This window comes from Felis catus, chromosome C2 (assembly GCF_018350175.1).
Source record: "Felis catus isolate Fca126 chromosome C2, F.catus_Fca126_mat1.0, whole genome shotgun sequence".
NCBI classification, from domain to species: Eukaryota; Metazoa; Chordata; class Mammalia; order Carnivora; family Felidae; genus Felis; species Felis catus.
Window position 1 is genome coordinate 3,951,773 of NC_058376.1, and position 26,679 is coordinate 3,978,451.

At 56.2% G+C, this 26,679-nt stretch overlaps 1 protein-coding gene and 2 long non-coding RNA genes across 4 annotated transcripts in view; 1 reads left to right on the forward strand and 2 right to left on the reverse strand.

The window, feature by feature from the left end:
• UMODL1 (uromodulin like 1) overlaps nucleotides 1-5,980 on the reverse strand; it is a 66,108-nt gene extending 60,128 nt beyond the window's left edge. Inside the window, exons 1-2 of the mRNA XM_023238703.2 lie at nucleotides 5,556-5,980; nucleotides 1,799-2,041 (exon numbers count right to left, since the gene is read on the reverse strand). Coding sequence (XP_023094471.2) covers nucleotides 1,799-2,041; nucleotides 5,556-5,631 — 319 coding nt within the window. The 5' untranslated portion in view covers nucleotides 5,632-5,980. The remainder of the gene's footprint in view (nucleotides 1-1,798; nucleotides 2,042-5,555) is intronic.
• Nucleotides 5,981-15,374: 9,394 nt separating this feature from the next.
• On the forward strand, nucleotides 15,375-16,987 carry LOC109491670. The gene is made up of 2 exons (XR_002145141.3): nucleotides 15,375-15,898; nucleotides 16,373-16,987. It is a non-coding gene; the product is annotated as an uncharacterized LOC109491670 (long non-coding RNA).
• A 790-nt stretch (nucleotides 16,988-17,777) lies between these two features.
• On the reverse strand, nucleotides 17,778-25,310 carry LOC123379850. 2 transcript variants are annotated; one of them, XR_006584765.1, is made up of 4 exons: nucleotides 22,521-25,310; nucleotides 22,042-22,101; nucleotides 18,133-18,336; nucleotides 17,778-18,043 (listed from the first exon to the last, which is right to left on the reverse strand). It is a non-coding gene; the product is annotated as an uncharacterized LOC123379850 (long non-coding RNA). The 2 variants fall into 2 exon arrangements; XR_006584766.1 differs by having other exon boundaries at nucleotides 17,778-18,336.
• Between the last annotated feature and the right edge of the window lie 1,369 nt (nucleotides 25,311-26,679).

Sequence of the window (26,679 nt, forward strand, 5' to 3'; positions counted from 1 at the left end):
CCCCACCACCCCCAGGAAGAGAGGTGCTCCCCGCGGGGCTCCCTTCGTGCACGTGGCCCCGGAAGACAGTGAAAGCGGAAAACGGGCCACTGTCTGCACGGGAAGGGACTCCCCAGATCCAGCACCTGGGAAGGACACCAGGGGACTTTTAGGGCACCAGTGGGAACAACCAGGTGGCACCAGGCTGGGGGCCCGGGGGTCATACATCCCCACCTGGTTTTTATTGGTGGTGGCAGCGTGGTGATGGTGGGCAAGCATCAGCCATGCCCGTGAGGTTGCTTCGGGCGACCTGAGAACGGCGTGGTCGGGATGACTCAGGGAGCCAAGCCCACGCAGCCTTCTGGAAGGGCTGCCCCAACTACGTCCTACAGCCCCTGGGTGGGGAGGGGGCCGGTGCCCCTGGGTGCAGCGTCCAGGCCCCAGCCCGCTGCCATCCTGGCCATGGGCCCTGGGGGTGGGTCACGTGGGGTGCCCCTCCCAGACCCCCAGACTGCCGCTGGGTGCCCACTGGAGGCGGCAGACCTCATGCCTTGGGGTGGCCCCTCAAAACTTACTGGAGCCACATCCGTCCTACCTCCCCTCCCTGACTGGGTGGGGCCGGGGAGACCTTATGAGGCTCAGAAACTCATTTAGATCTGGTATTGACTCAAATGTAACAGCCACCGCCACCCACCCATGCGCACACGCCTGCATCCTTTCCCCTGGAAGAGGTCTTCTGGAACGTTCCCTCCGTGTCAGGAGGGCTCAGACAGTGGCGGGACACAGCCACACAGCGCACCCTGGTAACTGCCCCAAGCATCTTCCCAACAGCCCTGAGGAAGGAGGAGGACTTGGGGGCCCCGGGGGGTGAGAGGGGCCGAGGGGACCTTTCTGTCTTTTTCATACATGGAGGCTCGGATTAGGATTTCAGTTAAAGAAAGCATTCCACTGCAACTTTTAAAAAGAAAAGATTGCTCTCTCTCTCTCAAAAATAAAGATTAAAAAATTTTTAAAAAGCGGGGGATGCCCTGGGGGGGCTCAGCCGGTTAAGCGTCCGACTTCGGCTCAGGTCATGATCTCACGGTTCATGGGTTCGAGCCCCACGCTCCGTGCTGATGGTTCCAAGCCTGGAGCCTGCCTCCGATTCTATGTCTCCCTCTCTCTCTGCCCCTCACCCACTCACACTCTGTCTCTCTCTTTCCCTCTTAAAAATAAATAAACATTGAAAAAAGTTAAAAGGAAAAGACTGGCTGTCAATATAGAGGAGATTTGCAGTGCTGGTTCTCGAACTCAGCTACGTGTTCAAATTGATCGAGAGCTTTAAAAAAAAAAAATTCCAATGCCCCAGCGATGTCCCAGACCAACTCTATAACTACCTCTGAGGACTGGACCCAGCCATCAGCGTTTCTAAAGCTGCCCAGGGGCCTTTGACGTGCAGCAGGCCTGAGAGCCACTGCGCCCAAACAGAAGTTCTCAAAGTGGGGTCCCCAGGGAGCATCGGTACCACCTGGGAACTTGTACTTCGCCCCGACCCATGGGTTCCAAGATCTGGGGGTGGACGAGCCATCCAGACAATCCTGATGCACGCCCCAGCTTGGGGACCCTTGTTCCAGAAGGACCTAGTAGGTTCAGCTTGGGGACCATTGTTCCAGAAGGACCTAGTAGGTTCAGCTTGGGGACCATTGTTCCAGAAGGACCTAGTAGGTTCAGAGCTAACGGTGTGCACAGCGACCGTCCCGAGTGTCATCAGGAGTCCCGGGGAGAGGACAAGGGAGCCGCCCCTCCCCCCTCCCCCCACCCGCCGGCGCCCCGGACTCACGCGGGACGCAGTAGAGGCCCAGCTGCTCATAACCCCGACAGCAGTCGGTCACGTTCCTGGGCTGGGGGACGTCCACGGCCAGGTACCGAGTTCTGTACACCGTCTTGGGGCACCTCCTCCACGGGATCCACCCGCCGCAGGGAGCGTAGGTCACATGCGACGTGTGGACGGCCTCCACTTTCTGGACGTTTCGGGTCACGCTGTAGTTGCACAGCTGGAAACTCAGCAAGGAAAGGCCGTTTTCTGCGGGGGGGAGGGGAGGAGGGCAGGGATGGAGGGAGACAACAGAGAAAATTCGGGAATCAACTCGCTAGGAGGGGTTCTGGATAAGTCCTCCGCTTCTGCAAGAGCGAGGGAATCAGGACCTCGGGCACCGGCAGAGCCCCCGGGCCTGCCCACCAGGCAATCGCGTGAAGTGGGGGGAACGAGGCGTAAGGGGGACCTACACGCCCAGCAGTCCCCTCTGCAGAGCCCGGAGATGCCGCCGGGTCCGATCCATGCTTCCTGCAGCCCAGGGGCTGACCACACACCGAAGACATGGAGTGGAGGGCTCCGGCTTCTGGGGCTCACGCGCCACGCCCCCTGGTTCAGCAGGCTGGAGCGTCCTGAATCGCCCCTGAATCTCCACGAGCCCCGGGTATGCCGCACGTGAAACGCACGCACGCCCATTCCCCCCGGTAAATATGCATGGAGGGCTGCCCCTCGCCAGGCCCAGATGGCAGCGACAGTTGGGATGGGGTGGAAGGGTACGTAAACGATGCTTCGAGCACACTTGAGAAGTTCACAGGTGGCAAGTTAGCGCAGATGGGAGATGAGAGCACCGCGCCCCCTGGAGGACGACATCCACCTGCCGGCTCGCTCTCTGTGTCTCTGGCCTGGAGCCCCCTTGCTGCGCACAGACGCCCCGTGGCCCCTGTCCCTCCGTCTGCACGATCGTGGGGTCCTCAAGACCCCGAGGCACCCCCTACCTTCACCAGCCTGGGTCGTGGGGCACCCGTGTGCCCACGGAGCCTCTGTGGTAGCAGGAATTGTTACGGGCTGAATTGTGTCCCCACCCACCCTTCCAAAATTCATGTGTTGAAGTTCTGGAAATAGGTTTTGGCAGATATATTTAGTTAAGAGGAGATTATGCTGCAGTAGGGTGGCCCCAATCCATGATGACTGGTGTCCTCACAAAAGGGGGAATTTGGACACAGAGACAGACACGCAAACGGGAGGGCGCCACGTGAGGACGCAGGCAGAGATCGGAGTGCTACCTCGACCGAGCAAGGGTGCCAGGGTCTCCAGAAAACCCCCAGAAGCGGGGAAGAGAATGGAGCGGATTCCTCCGGAGAACCCAGCCCTGCGCACGACTTGATCTCGGACTCCTGGCCTCCAGAGCAGGGAGGGACTAAATTGCTACTGTTTGAGCCTCCACTGAGGTGCTGTGTCAGGGCAACCCCAGGGAGCTAACGCTTAGCAGCGAGCCTGGGGCTCTGCCCTCAGGAGCCCTCCGAGTAGGAGGAAGGAATCAGATACTTACTTAACCTCTGAGCTCTAAGCTTTGTGCAACTGTGCAGCCGCAGGGGAGGCGCTCAATATTATAGCGTCTACCCCTCCGTGAGAAGCTGGGCTTCTGGGAGCAGCTGCGAGATGGCAGCAGAAATAACCTACATCACCAACACTAGGACAGCACCCGAAAGACTCCCTCCTTGGCCTCACAGCATCCCACGAGCGTGCAGAAAGCAAGACTTCGGGGGCTGGTGACCCGCGGGGAGAAATGGGGCCGAGCCAGCCGTCCGGCTCAGGCTGATGAGGGAGCCTGCAGCCTTACTCTGGGCAGAACGCGGTGCTGAATCCCAGCACCCAGGGCGAGCCCGCTCCGAAGCCACGTGAGCCGAGGGGCTGTCTCCCAGTCGGCACTGCAGGTGGCAGGGCCTCTGGGAAAGGACATCACCTGCTGCCGCTTGTCCCCAAAGGGATCGGTTACAGCGCGCTTTGGAAAGGAATGGGGAGGCCCTCGTAACTGGGGTTGGGCAGCAGAAACCAGCTTCCCAGGCCAGGTGACGGCCCAGAGCTTGGATGTCACTTGGATGAGGGACTGGAGAGGCCACTCACCAGTGATGGTGCCGAGCAAGACAGAGCCCGAGGCTTCCTGCACCAAGAATTTGGCAAGGTGGCTCCAGATTTTATTTTGCATCTGAAACCAAAGAGGAGAGGCCAACCACTAATGAAGGTTACATTTCCCCAGCCTCTAGAGAGCTGCTGTCTCCATCCAGTCGTGACAAGGTCCCAGCTGAGCATCAGCAGAGCCTTCCTGCACGCAAACGTGCACACACACACACACACACACACACACACACGCACGCACGTCTCCCCCGAAAGTGCATTTGGGATCTGTTTGTTTTGTTTTGTTTTTTGCCTGTGCCCAGGGGACACCAGGTCCTCTGAATCCTGGTTCCTTGGCAGAGTCCAGAGGAGAAACCTTAGAACAATTCCTCCCCGTTCTGTAAATCCTTCCAGGAGCCACCAGCATGGGAGTCGGGGGTCCCGGGTTTTAGTCTCAGAGGTGGGAAACCTTATCACGCTGGAGTGAGTGTCACCCTGGGGTCAGAAGATCCGAATTCGCACCCGCTTCCCCGAACACCGGTTGTGTGATTCTGAGCTCCTTTCACACCCTCCCAGTGACCCCATCCCGTGGTCCAATACTATCCGCGCCCCCCGGAAGTAAGTAAATGGAACTCCGCCTGTAACAGCAGCATGTGGCACATGACAGCAGGTGGCTGAGCAGCCCTGATGTGACACCGAGCCTCTGCCCTCCGCCCCGGGTCCCCACAGGCACCGTGAGGGAGGGGCTCCTGAAGTCCCTCCGGACATTTCCAGCTTCTCGAGACTCCCGCTCTTAGCGCGACTGAGCTGCAGCCTTCACACGTGACCCAGTCCGCAGGGAAAGTCAAGGGAAAGAAATCACCGCCCAAAATTCTGCTCGTGGCGGAACCAACTCTAAACCGGTGCTGAGCCGCAGTTGACTGTGGGGCCTGTGTGAATTCCCAGCTGAGTAAGACAGATTTCAAAAGCAAATGATTTCAAAGGTTTGCGATCTCACGGCTCCAAAATCCCGGGCTTCAAAAACCTGACCTTCCTCAAGCAGGAACGTGTGCCCGGCAAAACGCTTGGGGCAGGTGCCCTCGCTGGGCTCCTCGCTGTCCCGTCGGCCCCTTTGCACCCTCGTGGACCGAGGAGGAAACTGGGGCTGGCGGAGCCCAAGTGGGGGGACCTGGCGGTGAGAGCCCGCTTCACAAGCCCGAGCCTGCCTGGCAGGGGAAGAAGGTTCGAGCCAGGGCCCGTGGCAATTCAGCTCACTGCCAGCTGGGTGGCCTCGGGCGAGTCCCTGACCGCTCTGGGTCTCCCTCTCCTTACCCGCGAGTAGGGGACTCCAACCCTCCGAGGCTCGGGAGACTTCGCTTCCGAGCCTCTAAGGACGCACCCGTCAGTGTGGCCTGCGGACCCGCGGCAGAAATGCACAGTTCCGGGGCCCCACCCCAGACCCGCCGACTCGGAATCTGCATTTAAACACCACCGGCGCCCAGCTGACTCGGGGGCGCGCACACTGCCTCTTTTGTGGCCACCAGAAAGTTTGGCAAAATGGAAACAACACCACCTCTCGAAGCAGATGCGTCTTTGTGGGGCCGCCGCCCTCACGAGACCCACTCCCCGGGAGCCGCCACCCTCCCCCCTGCTCCTCCAGCATCCCCCATGCTGAGCCCAGAGCCCTTACCTGTAAAGCCGCTGGCCTGGCTCGGGCCCACCGTGCCGACCAGAGCCAGCAGGGCCAGCCCGAGGGTCCCGAGCATGGTCGTCGGAGGCAGAGCGGCTCTAGGCCTCTCCTGGGCGGCTACACAAAGGGGTCTGGGCCACCGGGGCCTGGAGAAAGGGCCCTTCTGTTCCTGCTGGCGGTGGCGATGGCTTCAGAGAGCGTGCTCCGGGGGAACGGTCCCTTATGCCTGCTTGTTAACACCCGCCACCGGCGTGGCCGTGTCCCTCGGGGGGCCCGCGTGGCACAGCCCATTCTCGCAGCAGACAGATTGCATCTTTCGGGAAAGGTGAGTACCCAACCGCCAGGCGGCATCGCTAGGGCCCATCTCATTGTTACGCAGAAAACACATTTCAGACCCAGATCTGACTCCCTCCATGGAGCACAAGGTATTCTCTTACCTTATCGTCGCAAACTGGCAGGAGAAAACATCACCAAATCAAAGTGGCACATCAGATTCAGCAAAGCGTCCTTCACACCGCTGGACGATACGGATCAAAGCCATAAAAACGTTCATAGGCCGGAACCCAGAGACCTCTTCCTGAGGGGTGATCTGAGGGCCGCGAAGCGGCAGTCTCAGAGACGTCCATTCCCGGTCAGCATCTAAAAGGGAAAAGCGTAGGGGCGCCTGGGTGGCTCAGTCGGTTAAGCATCCGACTTCAGCTCAGGTCACGATCTCACGGTCCGTGAGTTCGAGACCCGCATCGGGCTCTGGGCTGATGGCTCGGAGCCTGGAGCCTGCTTCCGATTCTGTGTCTCCCTCTCTCTCTGCTCCTCCCCCGTTCATGCTCTGTCTCTCTCTGTCCCAAAAATAAATAAACGTTAAAAAAAAATTAAAAAAATAAAAAATAAAAAAAATAAAAGGGAAAAGCGTCAAAGTGGGCCACCACGGGAGAGCGGGAACGTGCCTCATCACCGAGCACCCAGACGCACCAACACGGACCCCGGCGGGCTCGCCGCGAAGATGGCGGTACGGCAGCTCACGGCGTAAAGTCAGAACGGTCCCCACAAGGCCATCTCCACGAGGACACAATTCCATTCGCTCCCGTGAACAGGGGAGCCAGAGGAGTGAAAAACGGAGCGGGTGATGGGGCTTCAGCCCACGTACGTTTTATCTCGGTGGCCGCCACGCCCGGTGTGTGCGTTTGGCATGTAAGTTTCACACGAGGTACTTTCTCGTGGGTGACGCCGTCCTCGTCGTCCGTCGGGCTGTCTTTCGCTGCTTGGTTGGCAGCAAAGCTGGAGCCCGTTAGCGCCAGGTCAAGACCTCACTAGTTCCGCTGGGAAGACTCTCAGGGAAGGTAACCAAGATCCGTCTTGGCCGGAGGGTTCAGAGGTGTTATTCCCCTGGCGCTCTCAGTACAACACAGGCCTTCCAGAAAGGCACCTTCCAGCCTAACTCCCACAGCACCGTTGCTACACCTCCTATCCTCAGTGGGTTAACCGCTAGGATGACGGACAGCCGCATTTGCGCGGTTAGTGGTCACAGGACAGATTCCAGGACAACAACAACAAAGAGGAGGTGGAAACGATCAGGCAGCGGAGGGGCTCAGCGCGAGCGTCTTGGAAGGCAGTGCCCTCTGCAGAAAGCCGGTAGTCAGGATTGACTCAGAAACCGCTGGGATTAAAAAAAAAAAAAAAAAAAAAAAAAAAAAAAGTTTCAATACGAAAAGAATACGTCTTGGAGCTATAACGCAAGAGTCGAGAAAAGACGGAATTTAATCAGCAGCAGCGATAAATGAAAAAGCCTGGACGTTTAAACATGCGAGATGAATCTGTATTGCGATCTTCTTCTCTTTCTGAGAGCCGTGACCACTGTCACGGACGAGAGCGTCTATAAAATAGGAAGGTGCGGTCACACCTTCACACTCTAAGACTGGAAAGTGGTCCTGTGTGCTCTTTTGTCGCACGTTCAGAACTACTACTCTATGGAGTGGATCCCTTGCTCCCATTGCACAGATACGGAAACTGAGGGTCAGAGAGGCCACACAGCCAGTGACCGGGAGATTCGATCCTGAAGCCCGAGTTCTTCGCACATGACTCCCTGTCTGGCCAGGGTCCCAACCGGGAGAACGCCCAGCCGGAGGCCCCAAGAGAGCCGAGCGAGGTCAAGACATCTCTCCGGCTGAGCGCTTCGTGCTGATTTGGAATTGTCCACGGAACGTTGTCACAACATGCTTTCCCTCTGTATCAAAACTCACGTGATCCTAAGAAACTCTCAAAAGTGACCATCTGTTTCGAGCTGGGTCCTCCCTCACCCTCCTTTTCTTACAAGCACAAAAAGAAAACCATGGGCGTCCTTTTCACTTCATCCGCAATAAGGTATTATCCTTCCAGCACTATTTATGCATGTTTTTCTGCATGACGGCCGCAGGGTTTTTCCACGTTCTTCTTTTCCATGTAAACGCTCTGAGGAGAAAATAACCAGGCACCGCAACGTGGCGGGGAGAGGGGAGTCTCTCCAGGACGTCACGCCCATGACTTGAAGAAGGGTCTGGTCACGTGTCCACCCGGCAAAGAGCCCCCGCCCCCAGGCCCCTGCGAGGAAACCCCGGCATCTTGCCCAACACGGTGCCCAAGAACGAGGGATCTCAGGGGGGTTGCTAGTGCACTGTGACGCTCATTCACACACACACACACACATGCACGCACGCATCCATGTGTGTGGACAGGCACGTTCACACTCACGTGCGCTCACGCGCGTGCACACCCGTGCACACTCGCTCGCACTCGCGTGTGCGCACAGTGCAGGTGCTTGCACGCTCACCCTGTTGCCTGTGCGCACGCACACACTCCCAGGTGCTTGCACGCTCACACTCTAACGTGAGCGGGTGCAGACGTGCCCCCTGCTTGCACGCTCTCGCGCTTGTGTGTGCACGTGCACGTGCCGACACACACGCCTGCTCGCTCATACACGGGCACACACACCCACGGGATGCCGATGTGCTTCCTGTCCCTGGAACGTGTCTCCAAGGACGTGAGCGGCGCCCGAGCTGGGCCCCCCGCCTGCCCTCTCCAGCTGCAGGAAGAGGGTGAACGGACCTCACCGGCACCTTCTCATCTCAGGCTCTGAGGTCCCTCGTCCTGTGAACGACAGACCCCACCACAAAATCACCACTGTCGTTACCCTGCGGGCCAAAACGTATGTGCCCCCAGCGCTGTCCTAGGACGCGGCAATCTCGTCCCAAGGGATGGTGTGAGCGGCCCCGGGGAGAGAGGTCAGGGCAGGGGTGACACGAGGGGTGACATTGCTCACAGCCCCCTTTCCGGAATCCTGCTCAACACGCAGCCTTGACAATGACCATCTATCTGGTGGAACGTGCCTCCCTGCCTCACCCGGCCTCGGGCTGGGGGGACGATAGTGCGGGGGGACACACAGGTGGCAGGGCGTCCTGCGGGTGTGGGGGCTCGCCGTGGGACCTCCCCCGGGGTCCCGGCTGCAGGGTCAGGTCCCTGTGGGAACTGGGGGCTCTGGGCAGGGGCGGCGTGGGGTCTTCTCTGTTCCCTGCCAATTGGCGGGGACCGCGCTGGGGGTTGGGGGAGGTGCCTTCGGCTCTAAGGGGAGCTGGGCGGGGCTACCTCCAGGGTCAAGGGCTGGAGAGGAGCCCAGTGAGGCTGTAAGAAGGTCGGGTTCAGAGGTTCGGATCCAACCCAGGCTGTGTTACCCAGAATGGTGTTTCCTGGGGACGTGGTGTCCCCAGGAGGGGCCTTTTGAAAACGCAGGTACCTTCTCGGCCAGGGGGACTCAGGTGAGAGCTTGAGGACCCCAACGACATCCTTGCAAACACCTGAGGACCCTCCGGCGGGGGCGGCTCGGCCAGAAAATCGCTCCGGACAGGGCAGGGGAGCTGGCCTCCCCGGGACCCACCCCTCCGGAGAACCGACAACAAAATGACACCACCCACCGCGTGACAGCCCCCAAAGCCTTCTGAAGAGTTTTCAGGGCCTCCCTTGTTTTCGCTGTGGCCGTGTTCTTCCTCGTCCCACGGGCATCTACACGCAAACACACACGCATTTTTTATCCTTGCCTTACGTTTTCCTTTTGTGTTTAGCGTTGCAGATCCCGTAGATGCTGCTGCTCAGAACCCCAGTCCTGTCGATCAGGATGCACACTTTCTGTCCAAGCCTGAATGAAGCCATGCTCTCCTTACGGCGGGAAGATCCCCGTGGCCCAGGGAGTAAGGCTGCCCCACGGAGCTCCGGTGCCACGGAGGCACACAGGGGAGGTAGGTGAGGACGCTGCTTCTGCAGAGGGCATCCCAGCAGAGCGACCCCCTCCGCGAGAAGTGCCAGCCTTCACTGCCCTTGTGACGACCCTCCAGAGTGCTCTTGGGGGTTTGGGGTCAGTGCTGGGGGAGTGGGATCCGGAAACTGTGGCTTTGGCCACGATTGACCTCGCTGCGGGGCCCAGCTTGATTGTGAGGCCGTGGCTGGTCACTGCCCTGGGCCGTGCTCTAAAGATGTTCCATGAGGAAGGGTCTGAAGGAAGGAAGACGGGTACAGAATAAGAACGAGCCGCCCAGAAACGCGGGGATGCCGGATAGAGGGCGGGCGGCCCGGGGAGCAGGTGTCCTGTGGCCTGAGGTCCGCACTGCGGCCCACCAGCCTGCTTCCGGAAAGATTTCGGCTTTAATTACGGCTCTGAGAGGCCTCGTGCGCACGCACCTCCTACTTGGGGCGAAGCCACCCCTGGGGGCGGAGGGGAGGATTCTCAGAAGCAGAGGGGCCCCACCAGGGGGCGGGTCAAGTCTGTGGCTTTCACCCCTGCCCGCCCTAAGGACAGTGTCACCCAGGTGCCCGGCCTGCCTGGGACCGAGGCATCTCTCGGGATGTGGGACTTTCGCTACGAACACCGCGGAGTCCCCGTGAAAACCAGAATGAGTGTGTCGACTATTGGGAAGCTCTTTAAGAAATTCCAGCCCCCACCTCCCAACCCAGGGACGGGGCCCAGCATCTCCGGGGGAGGGAGAGGACCCCTTTCTTTAAGGCACCTGGGGGAATTTCAAGGGGCAGCAAGGTTGACAGCCGGTGACCCAGTCCAGACCCTGGACGGTTTGCCAATAAGGAAATAAAAGTGGGGTGCCCTCGGTGAGGGGGCATAAAAAGATATGTCCACGTTCTAACCCCCGGTGCCTGTGAACGTAAACCTACTTGGAGGTGGAGTCTTTGCAGACGCGATTAACAGAAGGGTCCTGGGATGAGGTCCTCTTGGATCCAGGGTGGGTCCTAAATCTGATGACCGGGTGTCCTCATAAGAGCAGGGGGGCCAACGGGAGCCGCACCGAGGGGGAGGCTGTGGACGGACAGAGGCAGAGGTCGAAGGGAGGGGTCTGCAAGCCTAGGCTGGTGGCAGTGCTTGGAGACTGGACGAAGCGAGGAAGGACCCTCCCTCTGAGCCTCCAGGAGAAACCGCCCCTGCCCACGTCTTTCATCACGCCCCCCACCCCCGGCCTGGTCCTCTTACCGCCCCCCTCCCCCACTGCCCCGCCCCCGTGGGCCCCCCAGTTCCGGCAGAGATTTTGGGGGGCGAACGGGAAGAGACGGCATGCATGGGATCCGTGGGTGGGTAATCACATCATCGCTGCAGGAAGTGTGTCCGTCAGTCTAAAATAACATGGTCAGGTTTCCACCCCTTCCAGGCTCAGGGGTTTCTGCCCTTTGCAGGGCTGCAGGGAAACCTTCGGGAAACATCTCCAAAGGTGATCGAGGACACTAGGTGCTTCCCGGTGTGGTTGACTGCCCAGCTCGCATTCCTTCCCTGCCGACCACAGCAGGAAAAATCCCTCCCTTTGATCTACTGGGTCTGTAACGACTTCACCCCACCAGAAAGGCGCCTTTCTCCTCCTCTGGCAGGAATCTGTTATCTCAGCCACATCTGGGCGGCTCCCCACGGGGTCACGGGCACTGGGCCTGCCCCACAAGGCTTCTCTGCAAACCTCACCACTTTCACTTACAAAATCTCTCCCGTCCTCTCATTCATGTACCAACTACTGTGAGTGGTTTCAGAGGGTGCTGTTTTTGTCCCGAGGCCTTCATCCTGCCTGGAGGGTCCTGGGTTCAGCGCGGCTTGGGAGCAGGGCCTGGGGGGAAAGTGCCAGAAGGGCCAGCATCGGGGCATTCAGGCCCCAACCTGGCCCCAGCCCCCCCCCCCCGCCCCGCCTCTCTGCCAGCTGTGTGTGACAGCATTTCTTTCTGTGCACGATCGGTCCCGAAAAAACTTTCGTGTACGTTGAGGCCTGGATGTCTGTGCCCCTCAAATGCCATCGGTCTTGCTGGGTCTGTGAGAAGTGGCCAGAGATGCGCTCAGAGCCTCTGGGCTGGAGGAGAAAGTGCCCGAGGTCAACGCCAAAGCCAGCCTCAGAGGCACCGTGAGCGCACTCTGCCAGCCTCCGTGGGTCCATCTCACTCCCCTGTCCCTGTGAGCAGCTCGGGGCCTGGTTCTCCAGCAGCCCCAGGGGACACCGGAAGCTGCTGGGGACACGGGCGGGGCCGGGGCGAGGTCACTGTTTCTTACGTGGGCAGACGCATGCCTTCTCTCTCGGACACGTCCAGCCCTGCCGGCTTCAGCTTCTGACACTGCTCAGCCAGAGGCCGGAAACAGGAAGTGAGAATGGGGGAGGGGGTGCTGTCGATACAGAGAGTTCGCGGATGAGAACAATCAAAGCTACAAGAAAGCAGAGGACACGAGAGGCAAATCGGCAGCACGAAACGCTGGATGTCCTGGATGGTGGGTCTTTTCACCGACAACCTGTTTGCAGAGTCAGCTCCTCACCTGTTCACGCATTCACGCCCCAGCCGTCCCCACGCCCTTCTGGGACACCCCGGGAGCTCAGGACCCAGACCCAGAAAGCCTTCCGGTCTGTTGTGGGTTACGCCGCGTCCCCCAGGAAGCAACGGTCAAGCCTACCCGGGTACCTGTGAAATGGGGCCTTTGCAGATGCAACTGAGCTAAGAGGAGGTTATGCTGGCTTAGGGTGGACCTAAGTCCAACTGGACTGTGTCCTTGTAGAGGGAAAGGCCGTGTGACAACAGAGGCGGGGATGGCCGTGAGAAGAGCCTAGCCCCACAGACGCGATCGCGGCCCTGCGACGCCTGGGTCCGGGACTTCCGGCCTCCAGACTGGGAAAGAACACATTTGCCCTGGTTTGTGGTGCTTTCCTGGCGGGAGTGATCCTGCAGAAAGTGTGATGCCCAAGGCGGACATTGAACAGGTTCCCAAGCAGTCATTTGCCACGGTAGGTATGTCGCCACGGATGAACGCTGAGACCTGCGGAGAGCGGACACGGCCGCGAAGGCTGTGGGCCAGGACCTCGGTTCCTGTAAGGAACCTGTCGGGGGGGACGGTCCCTGAGGCTCAGAGGGCGCAGGCGAGGCCCCGCCCCAACCCGGAGTCCCCATCCTTCCGGCCGTCACCCGGGGTAGCGTGGCATCGGAGGCCCGCGCCTCTCCTGGAGTAGGCATCACCCCTGCACCTGTGCGCAAGGTGCTGACCCCTCAGGGGCATGAGACGGGGCCTCCGTGTCCCTCAGGGCCGGGTCAGAAGAGGTAGTCTTTAATTTCAAGAGGTATTTGGGTCAGATAACGAGGCCTGTTAAGCCCTGGAATGCCTTATCTGGAGCGCTGTCGTGAATAAAAGGCCGGCTCTGGGTGAACCCGCCAGAGGAGGTGGGGCTCCCGCCACCCCCACCTCTGCGCCCCACCAGAGCCACAATCCCACGCACCTCCAGCCTCTGCGTCTGAGGTCATGGCTCAGCAGCGGGCGGCTTCAGCCCCGGGGAAGTGGGGTACAACACAGCAAGGGGGGCCCAGCTCCCGATCCAGCTCCGACCCTAACCCTGCACTCACGTGCTGGCGGCTTTGGGAGGCCCTTGGGCTGCGTCCTCGTCTGCAAACAGACAGCAGGCCACCCCTCATCGCTTCGTCACCGAGGCCGGCGTCCCCCCTCCCTCCTTAAGAAGGCTAAGTACGCGAGTGACCGTGAGGTGACCTTGGACACGGAAAGGGCTGTGCAATGTCAGCTCCAGTCACTGTCTGGGGGCGGGGGGGGAACCCGCGGGCCAAACGGACTCCTTCCCCCAGGTCGTCTGGGGACAGACCGGCAGGCAGCAAGAGCCTAGTCGTGCTGGACCCAGAGGGGAGCTGGCCGGTCCCCACGAGGGGTACAGGCAGGGAACGCTCATCCAGGGCGGGGCCAGGGGGTCGGGCAGCAGCTGGTCAGGGTGGAGGCAACCGGTGACAGTGCGGCCGCCAGGACAGGGTGAGCCGTGAGCACCCGGACGACACAGACAGGGAACCAGGGCCGGGGCTCGGGTGGCCGGCCTCAGGGAGGTCCACCAGGAGTGGCAGGGCTGGCCCTGGGCCCAGACACTGCTGCCCCTAGAAGGGGAACGGCCAGGGCTGTCGTGGGTTGGGGGTGGGGGAGCCCCGAGCAGATCGTCACAACCTGAACACTAACAGGCATAGAGCCGAGCTCCAGGCCCCGGGTCTGGGGTCCAAGCCGGCCTGAGGTGGGAGGCCAAGGTCAGGATTCACAACAGGGCCGGGCCTGGGGGGCTAACGCTTGTGAGGACAGCGGGGCCATCGGGTCAGGGGTGGGCCAACGAGGAGACAAATAAAATACTGGTCCAACTGGCCCCAGCTCAAATACTGAGTTTGTTTGCGCTTTCCCGCCCCCATCCCGGCCCCATCCCTCCTCCCCCTGGGTTGTTGGCCCCTTTACACTTTATATGGGGGGGGGGGGGTTCTTTTTTTTAACTTTTTAATAAATATTTATTTTTGAGAAAGAGAGACAGAGCGTGAGTGGGGGAGGGGCAGAGCAAGAGGGAGACACAGAGTCCGAAGCAGGCTCCAGGCTCTGAGCTGTCAGCGCAGAGCCCGACGCGGGGCTCGAACCCCTGAAACCGCGAGATCATGACCTGAGCCGAAGTCGGATGCTTAACCGACGGAGCCATCCAGGTGCCCCACGTGAGTATTCTTTAAAGATATGTACCCTGATAGACGGTGGGGACCACCATGGGAGGGATCATGGCCAGGACTGCCTCTTCCTGGTACCCAGACCCTTGTCTAGCATACAGTAGGTACTCAATAAATGCTTGTCGGCTGAATGGCCTTGAGTCAGCCGTCAGGCACATTAGGGGGGGTCACCAAAAGGGAGGTGGCCTCCTCTACCCTATGTTCCAGGAGCAACTTATGCTAGATACACAGCCTGTGCTTCCCAGGACAAACACAACCGTTCTGGCGTGCGGGCCATCAGGAAAATGCTTTGCTCTGGTGGTTAGGGCTCAGGCCCCTTCGCCCTCGCCTCATCCTGGGAGATCACAGAGTGGAAAGTTCCTCTCTCGGCAGTTATCCGCACCTGCTCCCTGGCGAGGGAATCCAAGAGTAAGGGGAAGTCACTCCCAGGTGAGAGAGGCTGATGCTCAGAGGTGCACCGGTCTTAGAAATCTACTGAAATCTAATATTGTCAGGTATCTCAGGTTCTTCCAGGGGCGGCCGCTCCCTCCACACTACCTTGCCCGTCTTTCTACCACTGTACAATCACTGACCAAGGACAGACGGAGTGCCGCACCCCAGGACAGGGTGAAGTCTGCACCCCAGACTTCATCGTCCTGGCTGTTCTGGTTTTCCAAGCGAGCGGACAGGCCATCCTGGGGAGACCCTGACTCAGGGCCGGCCCCGCAGGGCGGTTCTTTCTGGCAAGCAAGAATATCGGCTGGAAAGCCGCGGGCGGGCATTTAAACCAACAGCAACAACATCATAACAGTGTGGAACCTTCCACTGGAGACTCGGGCCCGAGGCGGGGGGATGCCTTCCAACGGGCAGGAGAGTAAGGTGGCCACAGTCACCCTGAAGGTTTGGTGACGGGTTCTTAAAACCGGGTACTTCCTTCCTGATGACCAAGCCCTCTTCTATTTTCCGAAGGCTACGGGGTTTTTGGAAGCGGGGTTAGGGGGAACGGTCTCTCGGCAAACCTCAAACATGCACGAAGCAAGTCCACTGGCGCTCCGTGACTTTGCTGAGGCTTTTCGGGGGGGAGGGAGGGCCTGGGGTTGCAAGCCCAGCATTGGCAGAGCAAATAACTGAGTGTTTACCAAGCAGCGTTCTGTGGTTTGGGGCTTGTATAAATAAAAGATAGACCGATGAGAAAGTCCAAACGGAAAGACCAGCTTGGAATGCCTCCCTTGGCGGGGGTGGGGGCGGGCCGTGGCCGACATTTTTCCATCCCAGAAGGAAAAAGATAGCACTGTGTTTCCAGCACCTCTGAGGCATGAGTCGCGGAGAAACGCTACACGCAGCGTGGGCCTCGTGTAAGTGTCTCGGCAGAGGGTTTGCACAGGTCGGGGCTGCCCTGACAAGGAAGGGATAACCCAGGATAGCAGATGCAGAGGGTTGACTAGTATCCCCCCGCCCCCGCCAAATTCAGGTCCACTCAGAAGCGCAGAACGTGACTTTCTGGAAAGAGGGTCTTTGCAGATGTGATTAAGGTTCAGGCTCCAGAATGAGACCCTCGTGGATCAGGACGAGCCCTGAGTCCAATGCCACACCCCCCCCAACACACAGAGATTGAACAGATGCGTCTACGAGCCAAAGACCCCCAGTGCCAGCCCCCGACACCAGCAGCGGGAAGGGGCAGGGGCAGGACACACACACACACACACACACACACACACACACACACACACACACACACCAGGACCTCAGAGAGAGACAGCCCTGCCCAATCCTGGATTTCAGACTTCTGGCCTCCGGAACCACGAGACCATACGTTTCTGTTGTTTCAGGCCGACAGATTTTATGGTGATTTCCTGCAGCAGCCACAGGATGCTGCGACAAATGGAAAGGAAAGGGTCGCGCGGGGCTCAGGCAGGATCCTTGCCCGGGTCTGCTTACTCTGGGTCTGGAGACGTCTTCGCGTAGACACTTGGTTGGGTGCGCGCCCGCGGGCAAACCACAACGCTGGGAATCCCTCTCCTGCCGAGATCTGTTGCTTCCGGAAAGATCGTGCCTCCGGGTGTGAGAAACAACCAGTACAGATCATTTCAGCGATTTGCCCCCAAGGTTTCCGAACTGAGAAGAAGGATGGACGCCGACAATGGAGCAGAGGCTGGGGCAAGGCGGCGCCTGTCCCTCTGGCCTCTCGCTGCACGCCTCGGTCGGAGAAGGGCGGTGTGGCCTGGGGGGTAGGGCCATCCCAGGCGAGGCCCCGCCGTGCCACAGCGACACCACCACACGGGGCCTGCCGGTCCACCCGGCAACCGAGGGATTTGGCCACAGCCTCCCGCCCTTCCTTCCAGAGCTGAGACCCAGAGATGCACAGTAATTTGAAATGCTCCTTCTCTCAGTGTTTATAGAGTAGCAATACAATGGCCTTTGGATCCTTCAATTGATCCTCTTGGGAATGCCGTGTCTTGCACGGATGAAGGGGAAGAAGGAAGGGAAGGAGGGCGGAAGGGCCTCGGTGGGCCCAGCTCTGGCCTGGAGCCTGCAGACCTGTCACAGCCTCATGTGGAGCTTGGGGGAGAAGGTCGGTGGGCGGAACCGGAAGGAGACCTCCCACCACCTGCCCCTCCCTGCCCCCCCCCAGGGAACCCTAGAGACAAGGGAGAGGCGAGGAGGAGCAAGGCCTTTGCAGGGCTGCATCTGGCCTCTCGACCCTGGGTTCCCCACACACAAAGTCCTGAGTGACGGGGGCACACCTGGGGGGCTCAGTCGGTTAGGCATGTGACTTCAGCTCAGGTCATGATCTCGTGGTTCATGAGTTCGAGCCCCCCATGGAGCTCTCTGTTGTCAGCCCTGAGCCTGCTTTGATCCTCTGTCCTCTTCTCTCTGCCTCTCTCTCTCTCTCTCTCTCAAAAATAAATAAACATTAACAAAGAAAGGAAGGAAGGAAGGAAGGAAGGAAGGAAGGAAGGAAGGAAGGAAGGAAGGAAGGAAGGAAGGAAGTCCGAGTGATGGGACTTCCTGTCCGGTGGTATTCTGGGTGGTTTCACCTGTGCCTATGGGCCATCCAGGCTGGTACCGGGACGCCCAGGCAGGGCTGTGAGGCAGGAACTAGGGTTTCACTCGACCTTTCTTGGAGGTCCTCTCCCCTGATCCCGAACTCCCCAGCGTGCTCCTGCCTGCCCGGACGCACAACCCCCACTGCCCCCCACCACTCGCTCCTCCACCCCCACCCCCGACGCCAGCAGCTCTGGCCACCTTCTACTGCCTGCCACACGGTCCCCCCTCCACCCTGGATGCCCACTGCACTCTGGCTGGCACCAGCTAGAGTTCGGATCCTCCCTGCGGACCCACCACTCATTAGCTGACAGCGATACAAACGGGTAAAAGCCGGTGGGATGTGGACGTGCTCGGGAGGGGTGGGCAGGGCAGGCCTGGAGCCCGCGTTTGGGAAGGGCTCCCCCAGGGAGGACGGAAGCAGGCGTGGTGGCCGAAGCCAGGAGTCTGAAAGTCTGTCACGGGGAAGAAGCACAGATTTGTGTGCGAGAAAGTCAAAAATTGGAACTAGGGATGCCCGCTAGAGGTTTTCCCCACGTCCTACCATGCTGGCCTCTGAGGAGGTGACCTCTGGGATGGCGACCTCCGGGGCGGCCTCCGAAACAGCCTGGCTCCGGTCCCCTCACCAGCCGGGTCACCTCAGCTGACTTCTTCCACACGGTGAGCTTCGCCTTCTTGTCCTTCTTGTCTTGCGGGAATATTTGTTTCCATTACCACTCTCAAAGCACACTTAGGAAGGTGGGACCACCTGTAAGGCCGCCCGTCGAAAAATCGAGTGGGTGACCCAAGCCAGGCTTACTTAATTTGCTAGTGTCTCCTAGTTACCTACAAAGCACCTGGGGCATCTTACTGGGAGGTAAAAAGTGTAATAAGCATTTTAAAAGGTTTTTTTTTTTTTCAATTTTTTTAATGTTTATTTATTTTTGAGAGAGAGAGAGAGAGAGACAGAGTGCGAGCGGGGGAGGGGCAGAGAGAGAGGGAGACACAGAATCCGAAGAGGGCTCCAGGCTCTGAGCCATCAGCACAGAGCCCGATGCGGGGCTCGAACTCATACTATGAGATCATGACCTGAGCCGAAGTCGGATGTTCAACCGACGGAGTCACCCAGGCGCCCCTAAAAAAAATTTTTTTTTTCTCAGATAAAAGGCAGGCTAAAAACACGTCTCCATCTTGCTCGTGATCCTGAGCCGGAGGACCACGACACGGGAGCTCTTAGCCTGAGGTCAAGCAGGAGGCTCTGGTCTAAATCCCGCCCTGGCTCAGGGCCCAGAGTGTAGCCGGGCCATCATCGGCTCACGGGCCCTATCCGCCCCACACTGGTCTGCAGAGATGAAGCCCCACAAAGGGCTCTGAGGTTGGGGTGACCGGAATCACTCTGGACAAAGAATTACTATTCAGTTGTGGGTAGACAGGCTGACCCAGTCGAAACCTGACTTTAATTTAGCTGGGAGGCTTTCCTTCCTTCACAGCTAGGGCAAATTTTATAATTAAACTCACAGTCCAAGAGCATGGCCAGAACTCTGCCTTTTACCACACGAGCAGAGTCTGAAACCAGATTCAGGAGCAGAGAACCGGGCGCTATGGAATACCAGGCTCCGGGCAGGCTGGGGTCAGGGGTGGCAGTGCTTGGTCACTGCAGACCTGGAAACAGCCCCTCGCAGCCCTGCTCCCAGCCAGCCATGTGCCGTTGGCCCAGGTCAGGTGGTTCGGGGTTTGGTTTGCTGACTGATGGAAAGGAGCCGGGGACTCCACGTCTGCAGATGTTCATGCCAGCGGCTGGTTCTAGTTTTATGCTTTACCGAAGACAGTTAAAAGAATGCCCCCTCTATATCATTGTGGTCATGACAAGTGAATGCCACGTTCCTGGCAGGATCCTGGACTGGCAAACACGGTAACCATAACGGGCATTCTTTTATAAACTACAAGAAAGTTCTGCTCACTTGTAGGACTGTATTTTTACATTTATTTTTACTGTATTTTATTTTTACAGTGGCTACAGCTTCCCCCCAAAAGCGTCCTTCTGTTCCCCAAAGGAAGTAATCTCTGGATGAGTAATTACTTCCAACCTTTTCAAACCTTCCAGATCTTTTCAGTGGGGGAGACACATGCAAAGAGCCTCCCGTATTTGTCCCGAGAAGGATACTCCCAAGGGCAGGGACCAGGGACCAAACATCCAGCTGCACTGATGCACGGGGGGAAGGGCCACAGAGAACCTGGCCCCTTCATGTCCTCCTGGTCATGTGACTACCCACCATCATTTTTATTTGAGCAAGTTCATCGATGGTTGAAGTGGCAACTGTGTCAGGGAGTCATGCTAAATATTAACCACATTTAGCTTTAAAAAGGGGCGTTAAATTTGAATATGGACAGAGGATTAGAGACTAGGTTGCAGTAAAGTCTCCCAATTTTCATGAATGTACGATGGTGATGTAAGGGAATGAAAACAGATACTAGACAGACATATTACACATATATGTGAAGATGTATACAGAGACAGAGATATACATATACATATACACACATATATAGTGATATACAGAGACAGAGACATATGTACGTATACATACATATAGAGAGATATACAGAGACATATATAACATAAACATATATAGAGAGATACACAGAGATAGAGACATATATATATATACATATACATACATAGAGATATACAGAGACAGAGACATATATACATACATATGAGAGATATGCAGAGACATATATAATGTATACATAGAGATACACAGAGATAGAGACACATATATATACATATAGAGATATACAGATATATATATTTATATATATACAGACATACATATAGAGAGATATACAGAGACAGAGACATAAATATACATATATAGAGACATATAGAGACAGAGACATATATATACATATATACACATAGAGATATACAGAGACATATATACATATGTATATATATATATACATATACACACCAAGAGATATACAGAGACAGAGATGTACATATACACACATATATGGAGATATACAGAGACAGAGACATATATACACATATATATAGAGAGAGATATATAGATACAGAGACACATATATACATATACATACAGAGAGATACACAGAGACATATATATACATATACAAATGTATATACAGACAGAAACATATATACATATACATACATATATAGAGATATACAGAGACAGAGACATATATATACATATACACAAAAAGAGAGAGATACAGAGACAGAGACATATATATTCATATACATATATAGAGAGATATACAGAGACAGAGACATATGTGTATACATATACACAGAGAGAGAGAGAGATACAGAGACGGGGACAGATATATACATATACATACATATATAGAGATATACAGAGACATACACATATGTGTGTATATATATATTATATATATATACATGTACATATACACACATAGAGATATACAGAGACAGAGACATATATACATATACATACATATAGAGAGATATGCAGAGACATATATAACGTATACATAGAGATACACAGAGATAGAGACACATATATATACATATAGAGAGAGATATACAGATATATATATATATATATATACAGACACATACATATAGAGAGATATACAGAGACAGAGACATAAATATACATATACACACAAAGAGATATACAGAGACAGAAATATACATATACACACATATATGGAGATATACAGAGACAGAGACATATATGCACATATATATACATATATAGAGATATATAGATAAAGAGACACGTATATACATATACATACAGAGAGATATACAGAGACATATATATACATATACAAATGTATATACAGAGACAGAAACATATATACATATACATACATATATATATACAGAGACAGAGACATATATATACATATACATATAGAGAGAAATACAGAGACAGAGACATATGTATACATATACACACATAGAGATATACAGAGACGGAGACAGATATATACATATGTACATATATAGAGACAGAGTGTCTTGGTCCATTCAGGCTGACGTAACAGAGTACCACAGACTGGCTTACAAACAATAGAAATGTAGGGGTGTCTGGGTGGCTCAGTCCGTTGAGCGTCCAACTCTGGATTTTGGCTCAGATCACGATCTCATGGTCATGGGCTCGGGCCCCACTTCGGGCTCTGAACTGACAGCCCGGAGCCTGCTTGGGATTCTCTCTCTTCCTCTCCAAATAAATAAACATTAAAAAAAAACAAAACAATAGAAATGTATCTCCCACTGTTTTGGAGTCTGGGAGACCAGATTAAGGTAACGGCAGGTCGGCAGGTCGGCCTGGTGAGAACCTGCTTCCTGGTCCACAGGCAGCAGGGACACCCTCTTACTGTGTCCCCACAGGGGGCGACAGAGCTCTGTGAGATCCCTTTCATTAGGGCACTAATCCCACTCAGGGGGGCTCCACCCTTCTGACCTACTCACCTCCCAACAGCCCCACCTCCAGACGCCATCACACGGGACATCAGGTTTCAACATAGGAGTCTGGGGAGGACAGAAACATTCAGCCCATAGCACAGAGGTCATATTATGCACGTGGAAAGATAAACACATATATTATTCTCTCTCTTTCCCTCTCTCTCTCTATATATATCTATATGGATATATGCATAGAGATTATACTGTATATGTATAATATAGAGAGAAATATATAGAGACAGATTATATAACATCTAAGAAAAGGCATACTGGATATGCATAGATATACTGTATATAGTATATAGATTACACTGTATATATATGAACAGACATGTAAAGAGCCAAAAGTTATTCCACATCTCTAAGATACATACAAAGATGAAACATATATGAAAAAATATACATAGAGATTATGTATAGAGAGATACGCCAGAGAGAAAAGATGTCAAGCAAATAGGACAAAGTTCTAACAACTGTTGACTCACTCGAAGGGTGCAGGAATTTCTCTGTGCTATTCTCTGCACTTTTCCCGAAGGCTGGAATTAGACCCCACAATACAAGCTTTCTCCGTCCTCACGATGGTGCTCCAGTTTATGAAGGCCCCAGGGGAGGCTGCAGGTGCCCCGGGCCATCCCAGCAGCAGCTCCGACCACGTATCTGGACTCGCACACCCAGGAGGGGCCAGCCGCCTGGTTCGAAGCCCAGTACCGTCCAACCCCCCAAAGCTGGGTTACATTCCCTGGGCTCCACAGCCGATAGCCCCCAGCGTCTGCACCAAGCCCCCTACCACGATTGCTCACCCAGAGACCCAGACACTGAGCCCAATCGCCACACGCCTTCTCTCCACCAGGCGTCCTACGATCACCCTGCTTGGGAGCAGAACTCCGGCATGAGGAGAACCAGTCACGAAGTCCCCCTCTAACGACCGGCACCTGCTCGCCACCCAGCTGGTCCGAGCTTCACACGCTGATCGGGTCTGCTCGTGTCATATTCCTGCTCTGGCTGCCCTGCATCTGTTCAAGACGCCTTGGCTGAGAATCCGCCGTGTGCCGCCAGCCCCTGGGTACAGTGGTGACGGATTGGGACCCCCTGGGGGTCCCCAAGGAAGCAAGGTCTTCTCGGCCTGGTCCTCCCCACGCAGCTCCCCTTCCTGGGTGGAACCTGCTGTTCTCCACCTTCTGTGCACAGAGTTCCTCACTCTGCCTTCTGAGTCTCAGTTTCCCCTCTGTGGCTTCCTGCCTCCGGATGTCACAGTCCCCTATCTTGCCTTCCTAGCTGACGGGTCAGTCGATCTTTCCTTCCCTCCTTCCAAATAGGACCCTGCCCTGCATCCAGGGTTCTACTGAGATAGGGAAACTGAGGACTCCATAACAATCTTTTGTCTCCTTTTCCTCCTCCTATCCTTCTGGGACCTGCAGCCCCCTTTCACACATGCCTCAGAAGGCAAATCATGTACATCCTCCTCGTGAGGGATGAGGAGTTAATGACTCCTTTAGAGTCTTCTAACGCAAGAGACATGTAAGGAAGGGCGGGCGAGGAGGACCGGACGAAGCCATCATATGCCCATTCCAGACCACGGGCGTTAGACATCTCTATGCCAAGACCCCTGGCCCCGAGGAATAGGTGACTTATGAAGGACACCTGGACTCCTGTCCCTGTTCTAACCAGTCCCTGGATGCCTAAGAGGACACACACCAGGCCACATCCTCAGTAAAAACCCCAGACCCCAAACAAAGTGGAGACTCTCTGTCTTCTTCCTTTCTGGAGTCTCCCAGACCATCTGTTTCTAGCTGCTCGAGGGCACGCTCTCTCTCTCTCTCTCTCTGTATCTTCAATAACCTCTGCTCTCATTCCCTCCCAGGTCGCATTTGATTTCTGTCCTACACATAGCGAAGGACCCTCTTGGCTGGTCGTACGGGGTCCCCTCTGGGTCCTCAGACCTGGCCTGCCTACGTCGCTACGATCATCTGGGCCAGGACGGTTATGTCTATATGCTGACCTGTCAGAGCACAGAGAAGTGTCTCCCAGCACCCAATGTGCGTATAGCACTGTGTCACCGAGGAAACGGTATCAGGAGCCAGTTCTAGAAGTCTCCTGGAGTCCAAGGGGTTTAGGGCCTGGCGGCTCAGAGTGAGGTCCCCGGACCAGCAACCGTGGCATCGCAGGGAGCTCGTCGGTCGCTCGGACTTCTGGAACTGTTGGGGTTTTTCCAAGGCGTCTCCAGGTGTCTCCTGTGCACAGAGTGTTTGAGAAGCGAGGGGCTTACGGCACGCTTGCTCTGGGGACGCGAGGCCATGGAAGTGCTAACCAAGGACGTCAGCCTGGGAGCAAGGAGACGGTCAATTGCAAGTCTGAATGCCGAGATTCCTCCACAAAACCCCTCCGCCTCCCTTCGGACATCGGGCATCCGAGAAGTAGCTGACAGGTGTGTTGGACGCCCTCAAGCAAGTTGTCAGAGCAGCCGATGCCCCCCAATGTCACCGAGGAGGAAAGAAAACAAGTGAGGTCGTTTTCCTGAACCCCCAGCCTAGAGCGGCCGCTATCTGGCCACGGCGTTCACGGCTCCATTTCCCTGGACCTCACCCAGCACCCTGTGCGCTGAAAACATCAGCGTGAGATCAGTGAGTGTGCTCATGCAGCCGGGTGACAGATCTGAATTAAGCGGTCCCCACGTGGGCTATAAATCTGCCCCTGGGAGCAGCCAGCCGGTGACCTCACGGCTGGCTTTCGTCGTCAGGGCTTTGGAGCCAGGCAGCGAGGCGTCTCTGTCTCCAAGACAGGGCACGCTGGTCAGAAAAGAGAGGACGATGCTGATGAATTCAGAGTCTTCAAATAAATTCCAGTTGACCACCATAAATTCCCTAAAGTCTGGTATTACATCTCGACAATTGCTTTCCCTACCTTCTAAATTCTAAGATGTGCAATGGGTGTCTTCCCTCCGGGTAAAGAAATAGCAAGGAGTCCTCCCCCAAGGAACAAAGCATCCGGCTGTGTGGTCACGCCGCATCCAACACAGTGAGGTCACGCAGTCCCCGACAGACGCCGAAACCAGTGGTTCCCCAACTGTTTGGACTAGAGATGTCGAAACCCAGTTTTGGTTTCCTGGAATTCTCCCTCCCCCAGCACGGCCCCCGGTAAACCAAATATTTTTTTTTTCCGCCGAGACAGGTTTTGAATAAATGCTGCATTCAAGATTCCACCACGCTTCAAATAAACACGGGATGGTCAGCCGCCAATCCCCAAATCGTGCCTTATTGTTCGAAAAACAAATGTTCATGACGATGATTTCCACCCCCCACCCCCACCCCCGGCCTTTGCCCAGAATCTGCCGAAATGGCCGGTGGCTTTTCCTTTGCACTTGGTGACACAGAGAGAGAGGAAGAGTCACAGTTGCAGGGAACTGTCCCCGTCCGCCTACAAGTTGGCTTGCGCTGTCCTGTCTCCATGTCACGAGCTGAACTGACAACCTCCTCGCCCCCCCTCACCCCCATCACACCTCCGTCTTCTGACTGTGTCCCCTTGGACGTGTTCCGGAGGACAGACAGGGCCATCCTCGCCCGGGTCAGATACCGTCGGGAATGTGGCGCCACTGGGCATAAAGGGTGCATTCAAAACAGATCATTATTTTACCTGTGGCTGCTCTCTGCCACGAGTCCCCACTACCGAGAAGAGCAGGCTGCATGTGGATTCCATTTTCAACTCCAGCGAAGCTGGCTTTGCGTTCCCAGCCCTGCCACCTCTCCAGGGGCCGTGCTCCTGCCAGGCCCCGGGGCTCACGCTGCTTCCCGACAGACGCCAGCACCCGTCAACGGGCCTCGGGGACCACGGGGATTTCACTGTTCTGGAGCAGACGTGCAGGAAAGAGGAATTTCCCAAGGGGGACACCGGGGTTGGAGAGGGCAGGGTGGTCAAAGCACGGATACTTAGGCCGCATGGTCTCAAAAGTCTTAAGGTGGGAAATTCCACGACGTCGCCCTGTGTCTGCAGACGCATCATTTAGGGTCCACTCCTTCTCGAGAAGCTACGGGAACTTCAGGTGGTGGGTGTGTATCCGGCTGGCCAGTCCCGGGCCTGGAAGCCTGAGGAGTTAAGACGGAAGTTCTGCTTCCTGGGGCGTTTCTTTTACTCCGTCTGTAGCACCCTCCCGCGGCCCCTGCCCGGCCAGCCCCTGAGGGTCCCCCTGCACCCACACACACCCCAAAACAGGCAGGACCAAGACCTCAGAGGGCCCAGTGAAACCTGGAAACGGCCCAAGGTAGACAGGAGAAGGTCCCGTGGCTCAGACCACAGCCCCCCGGCGTCCCCGGTGGTCCCCCGCCGATGAGACAGAGATGGGAACAGAGCGGAACAGAGCAAGAGGGGTGGGACTGAGCCGGGAAGGTGGCTCAGGCAGACGAGGGCAGAGAGAGGCTGGCCCTGTGTGTATTTGCATAAATCCCAGGCCTTGTAACCAAGAAGAGGCCCTCAAAGTTCGAGAGGGGGAAATAGCCCCATTTTTTGCCATGGTTTATCAACTCGCGAGGTCAATTTCTTTGTCCCTCCCACCAAGCAGGGCCCCAGGCTGAAGATATAAACAGGTACTATCTTGGTCTAGTTCGAGCTGCTCTAACAAAACACTGCAGACCAGAGAGCGATAAACAACAG